The sequence below is a fragment of the Myotis davidii genome, unplaced genomic scaffold (genome assembly GCF_000327345.1).
Source record: "Myotis davidii unplaced genomic scaffold, ASM32734v1 scaffold208, whole genome shotgun sequence".
NCBI classification, from domain to species: domain Eukaryota; kingdom Metazoa; phylum Chordata; class Mammalia; order Chiroptera; family Vespertilionidae; genus Myotis; species Myotis davidii.
In genome coordinates, this window is record NW_006299706.1 from 20,478 (window position 1) to 27,012 (window position 6,535).

General features: G+C 42.4%; 1 protein-coding gene across 1 annotated transcript in view; it reads right to left on the minus strand.

The window, feature by feature from the left end:
• The window catches only part of LOC102764315 (high affinity immunoglobulin gamma Fc receptor I-like), a 10,372-nt gene extending 5,236 nt beyond the window's left edge, over positions 1 to 5,136 (minus strand). Inside the window, exons 1-3 of the mRNA XM_006775592.2 lie at positions 5,029 to 5,136; positions 4,374 to 4,394; positions 3,368 to 3,622 (exon numbers count right to left, since the gene is read on the minus strand). Coding sequence (XP_006775655.2) covers positions 3,368 to 3,622; positions 4,374 to 4,394; positions 5,029 to 5,059 — 307 coding nt within the window. The 5' untranslated portion in view covers positions 5,060 to 5,136. The remainder of the gene's footprint in view (positions 1 to 3,367; positions 3,623 to 4,373; positions 4,395 to 5,028) is intronic.
• Positions 5,137 to 6,535: the final 1,399 nt, after the last annotated feature.

The window sequence follows — 6,535 nt, forward strand, 5'->3', positions numbered from 1 at the left end:
TTGGTGTTCCTGGCTGGACCCTGAGAGAAGAAAGCATGGTTGGAGCCCCAGGACCCAGCATAGGGCCTGATAATTTGTTAATTTACTAAACAATGTTAATGAGCCCCTCCCATGTGCCAGGCAGTGTTCTGGCCACTGAGATTACAGTGGAGAACAAAACCAAGGCCCTGTCTTCATAGGGTTGTTGATTCTAGAAGACAGTCAGTACATATGAAAGTATTGTCTCTCCCAGCCAGTGTGGCTCAGTGGTTGAGTGTCGACCTATGAACCAGGAGGTCACAGTTCGGTTCCTGGTCAGGGGACATGCCGGGGGTGCAGGCTCGATCCCCAGTAGTGGAGCATGAGGAGGCAGCCCATCGATGATTCTCTCTCATCATTGATGTTTCTATCTCCCTCTTCCTTCCTCTCTGAACTCAATAAAAATATATATATATTTAAAAAAATAAAAAACACCTTCTTCCTATTTTTATCACTTTGCAGTAGGATGGGAACGCTCATTTTAAACCACAGAATTAGGACTTGGGTCCACGAACCAACCAGCTGTACTCTCTTGGTCTCAGCACACACAGATTTAATTGAAGTGACTGAGAGCTAATATAACTGCAATTAAATCTTCCATTGCTGACTGATTGTGGCAAACATTTTTAAATAAGGTATAGAGATCATCAACCAAGAAACTTGATGCGTTGTGCTGTAGTAAAATTAAAAACCTTTCCTCATTGCAGCAGGAAACAACATGATGACATAGCAAAAAGGCAGGCCACAGAGTGGAAATTATTTGCTACACTTGAAAAAGGGCTCAGAGCCAGAATATATAAAGAGCTCCACAAGTCAATACGGAAAAGGCAGGCAACCATCATTTTTTTTAATTGGGGAAAAAAAACTAGACAGATACTTTATAAAAGAAGATATCCAAATAAATAATAAACATGTGGAAAATGCTCAATATCATTAGTCATCAGGGAAATGCACGTTGAAATCATAGTGTGATACCACTGCACATGTACCAGAAAGGCTCCAGTGAAAAATACAGAAAACACCTACTTTTGAGGAACAACCACAACTCTCACACCGGGAGTGTGATGTGGCCTAACTACCTTGGTAAAGTAAGGCTGCATATTCTGTGACCCAGCAATTCCACTCCTAGGCACATCCCAACAAATATGTGTATATATGTGCACCAAAAGAATGTAGAAAAAATGTCCACATTAATAGTATTTGTAAGAGGTCCACACTAGAAACAACCCAAGTCCATGAATAAAATGGATAAATATGGAATATTATACAATAATGATACAATATTATATGCAATATTATACAATATTATACAAACTGCAACTTTACAACATTTATGAATCTTACAATCAACGTGAGTAAAAGAAGCCAGACACGTCGCTTCTCGGCCTTTGGGCTAAGATCAAGTGTAGTGTCTGTTCTTATCGGTTTAATACCTGATACGTCCTCTATCTGAGGACATTATATGAAATGTATTTCTGGGATAGGGAGATGGTATAGGAGCTTGCTCTGTCCACTCCACGCATCATCCCGGTATTACAGTATCTTCGGGAATGGTGCACACACAAAAAAAGTAGAAGGAGAAGAAGCCACACACAAAGAATACATACTATACCCATTTCTATGAAGTTAAAAAAAAAAAAACAGGTGAAAACCTATGGTGTTAGAAGTCAACTTGGGAGTAGTGACTAGAAATGAACTAGAGGGAGTTTCTGTGATTCTGAAAACACTTATCTGGGTGCAGTTTACTTTGTGAAAATTCACTAAGGTATACACTAAGGTATTCACTAAGGTTTATTGTATATTGAAATTCACATTAAAATATCATATAAAATGTAAAATACCTGCCAAGGAAAACTCTTTGGGGTTAATTGGGCTCCAATTCATAATCCTGGTCTAACAGCCATTGCCGAACGGGGGCCTCTCATACACTTTGCATTTCAGGGGAAAGCCGCAGACTGAGTGCCAGCTTCCTGCCATGTGTTCCTGCTGGCTAAGCAGGCCCCGTCTACAGCAGTTCTTGGAATCCACTCTGAGAATGGATATTCCATTTTCAGTAAGTCACCAACACTGGGGATTGGAGAGGCAAAGAAAATGACCTCTACTCAGCCCTAGTTCGTTTTTTGTCACCTGAACTAAGAAGCACTTCTGCTTCTGCTGGAACTACTCGAAGTCTCTTGTTTAAGCAGCTGCCAGCTCCCCTCACCTCTCCAGTATAGGAACCGATTCCTAGAGTCCGAAGAGACTTGAGAAACAGTGAGCTTTTCCTCTGACATTCTCAACATTTCCTTAGCTAAACCACATTTCCTCCAAAAGCAGACCAGTCCACAGAAATCTGATTCTGCCACCAGCGTGGGTTCGCTTTTGCACTATCAATCACACAGAAGTTTTAGCTTAATGCTTTTGAATAACTAAATAACCCATTTGGACGGTTTATCCTGAATAATGAAACATTTTGCCCTCTGGAGTATTGCAGTCTCCATCTCTTGACAAGTAGAAACTTCTTACAGATTTAAAGCGGAAGGTAGGGTTTTATCTGCTTCTATTCATCAAGCAGTAAAAAAAAAAAAAAAAATTAATGCTTAAAGTCTCTCAGTAATTCCATGTCCAAGATACCACCTCATTATGCCCCAGATGATCTGTATAAAGATGTCTACCGCAGCATTGCTTGTAAAAGCAAAGAATGGAAACACACTAGAAGTTTAGGGAAAATGGTTCAGTCAATTATAGCACAGCCTGTGGCAGACATCTAAAAGTATGAGGTAGATCTCTTAATATAAACAGACCTTCACAGTATTTTGAGTAATAAAAGTAAGGTGTAGAATATTCTACCAACCACTTTCTTTTAAGTTTATATTATTAACAATTTTGTTTCTGTGGAAGTTGACTGCTGGACTAGGAGTTTGGGGTGGAAGGGAGATTTTATTGTTCGTCCTTGTACATTTCTCCAAATTTGTATCATTTGCTATGGGCAGGTATAACATTTTTTCAAGAAAACTAGATAATTCTGAATGATAAAGTCATAGGGTGAGTTTTACTCTAGATACCCCCCTACTCACACCTGCCCCGGTTGGGGTGCTTTGGGGACACAGTTAAAGAACTCTAAGGTGATCTTTTCATTATCTTGACTTTATTGCACCTGGTAGGCACATAGAGCTGAGACTCATATTCAGATAAACCAACCCAATCTCTCTCTCTCTCTCTCTCTCTCTCTCTCTCTCTCTCTCTCTCACACACACACACACACACACACACACACACACACACACACACACACACATCTGACATCCCAAAAGGAGAACACACAAAGGAAGACATAATTTCCAGCGCACCTGCTCCATGCCACACTTACCTCTGCGGACTTCCAGGTGGACCGGGTCACTTAGCTCTGAGAGGCCTCTCTGGCACCTGTATTCACCATTATCGCTGACGCCGGCAGCAGCGATGGTGTAGCTGGCAGTCAGGGTCTCAATGGCTGTGCCGTTGAGAAACCACCGTGTACTGTTGTCCCAGGGCAGGTGGGATACCTCACACCGTAAGGTTACACTTTCCTCTGGGAATACACTGACCCACGGAGGCTGCAAAGTGATCACGGACTTCTCAGTGTCTGTGGGGGGAACAAAATCGCAAACAAATGGAGTAAAAGGAAAGGCTCTGAACGCCCGGGCGAGGTTTTCTGGCGCGCGCAAGGAAAACAATGTATATGTAGATTAGATGATAAAACAGGCAAGTGAAACCCTACAAAGGCGAGGCATGAAGAATGTCCAGACCTAACTGCAGAGGGATCTGTCGTTATTAAATCTGGGGGTTGCTGATTTGGGTTCCTGAGAATTAAAGGACCAATTTAGTTATCACTGTTGGTAAACAGTAAAACAGGGTTTTAAACTGGTGTGACTCGATTGGAGCCGATTGCTATATTGTCTCTGAGGGTTCATTTCAAGCCTTAATTAGCATCTATATTGGAAATAAGCTTCAAACTCCCCACTTCAAAGCCTCTTAGTGCCTGCCTGATTCTCTCCAAGAAAAAAAAACACCTTCGCTTTCTCATAAAAGGGACTAGTTTGGGGGATATTGCAAAACCCAGCAGAACTACTTCTGTCTGTTTGCAATTTGGGCCATTTCCTGCTATTTAGGCACTTAGTCCAGAGGTCAGGGCTCACTTAGAAAATCTTAGTGAGAAACCTTACAAACCAGGATTTTATCAAAATCATACTCTGAATGTTTGGGGGCTTCATATAATTTATAAATCTTTCTCCTTTCTATCCTCTCTCCATACTCTCTTCTTTAGGATAATGAAACCTATCTTTTGGAAGCAGAAATGTGCCAGGGGAAGAGAAGTTGAATCAGACATTACTCACGTGTTTGCCCAGAAGCTGGAACTGTAAGAGACCAAACAATAGGGGTATCATCAGCTCACCAGCCGAAGATGGGAAGGAAGGGAGAATTAGAGAGACAGAATTAATATAGACTCTAAGGGGCCAGCTTAGGTTTCTTTAGTTTCTCTCTACTTCCTTTCCCCAAATCAGGTACCAATGGCACTGAAGAGTCAACAGGTGGTTATTGATGGGGCTTTATTCTGAAATGATGCTGCCAGGCTTAATGTTACCCCAGAGTCTCTCTTCCCATCCTTTGGACATAATGAACACCAATAAACCATGGAAGCACAGACATACCCGTCTCCATATTCATGAGTCCTAGCTGAGATACTAAAGAAAGTAAAAAAAAAAAAAAAATCCCGAGTCCCGCCCTAGCTGGTTTGGGTCAGTGGGTAGAATGTCGGCCTGCAGACTGATGAGTCGCAGGTTCGATTCCGGTCAAGGGCACGTGCCTGGGTTGCGGACTCAATCCCCTGTGGGGGCAGTCGATCAATGATTCTCTCTCATCATTGATGTTTCTATCTCTCTCCCTCTCCCTTCCTCTCTGAAATCAATAAAAGTTTATTTTAATATAAATCCCAAGTTCCCTTAGCCAGTGCCTGTACCCTTCTAGTTACCCTCTCTATGCCCAACTTACCCCAAAGGAGCAGAGCTGTTAAGAGCCACATGTTATCCCCAAGGTGGTGGGAGCAGTGAAAACTGTAACATGTAAGACACTGAAAAGACTCTACTGAGAGATCTTGAGCCACGATTAGAAAAGAGGAAGGAAATTACTCCTCCTGACCATGTTCATCATGTTCCTTTTCTGGGAAATACATCCAGAGTTCTTGAAGCACGCTCTCCCCTTTCCCCCACTTCTTAGCCTACCTTCCCTACTTAGAAAATCTGGGTTTTGGGCTAATGAATCTCTAAGAATCCAAGGGAAGGTCTAATGTTTTATTGACATTCTATTCTGATTATATTCTCCTTCTACTAATTATGTTTCTTGGGGCTAGGATATGGCAAATCCCCATTTTTAAAATTGGTTCTAAGCCTGGCTAAGCCCTCCAAAAGTCCACCAGGGTGGGCACTTTATATAAGTGGGCCTCCTTGTTTTCTAAGGGGAGGTACTTAAAGTTTACACCAGAGGCTGCTGCCTCCTGGGTTTGCAAACTGTTTACCTGCCTGAACAAAGTCTCTCCTTTTACTGCACCCTAAGTTGGGGACTCCTGTTGGCATTTGTGCAGTGCCAGCACAGCCAAGGGTTCGGTGAGCCTGGGGGGCGGGGGGGCGGTTCTTCCATTTGTTTATGTCTTCCTCTATCTCTATTTTCAATGTCCTTAATGTTCATTTGATTCCCCCCAAATCACAGTATTAGCTACCCAGATAAGATCTAGGGAGCATCACAAGGTCAAGCCTAATTATGCTAAGAGGGCTGTGCCCTCTAAGCTGGGACTTGTTTGTGGCTTTACCAACAGGTCAGTCCGAGGCTTAAACCGCATGGCCGCTCCCCACAGGCACTGGGCTGGTGGCAGTGAACTTTTGTTGACAGGCTTTACAGGACATCTTAACTTATGGTGGGTAGGGCCTGTCCCTCTAACTTACCCATCTCCAGGAGTATCATAGTTATTCTAGTGTTTCTGCTCATTTAAAAATATGTGTTGGGCTTTGAATTAGAATAACATTAATATGTAAATTAATTTGGGGAGGATTTGTATCTTTATGTCCTTGAGTTTTTCAAACCATAAATTTGGTATATCTAATCAATTTTTTGGTGTTCCTTTCATAGCATTCCTAAGTTGCATAGTTTTCTCCATATATGTCTTGGACAGATCTTATGGGATTTCTTCTTAGAGGTGTGTGTGTGTGTGATCTTTGCTAATTCAAATGGTAATTTAAAATTTGTAATTTCTAAATGTCTGCTTATGGTGTAATGGAAATGCAGTTGATTTAGGGAGCAATGATTTTATATTCAGACTAGAGGCCCAGTGCACAAAATTCGTGCCCTGGTGGGGGGTTCCCCCAATCCTTCACCCTCTTGCAGTCCGGCAGCCCTCAGGGGATATCTGACTGACGGCTTAGTGCCATCAGACATTCTTAGTGCTGCTGCTGCAGATACAGGAGAGGCTCTGCCACTTCCACTGTGCTCCCATGAGCCAGGCTTT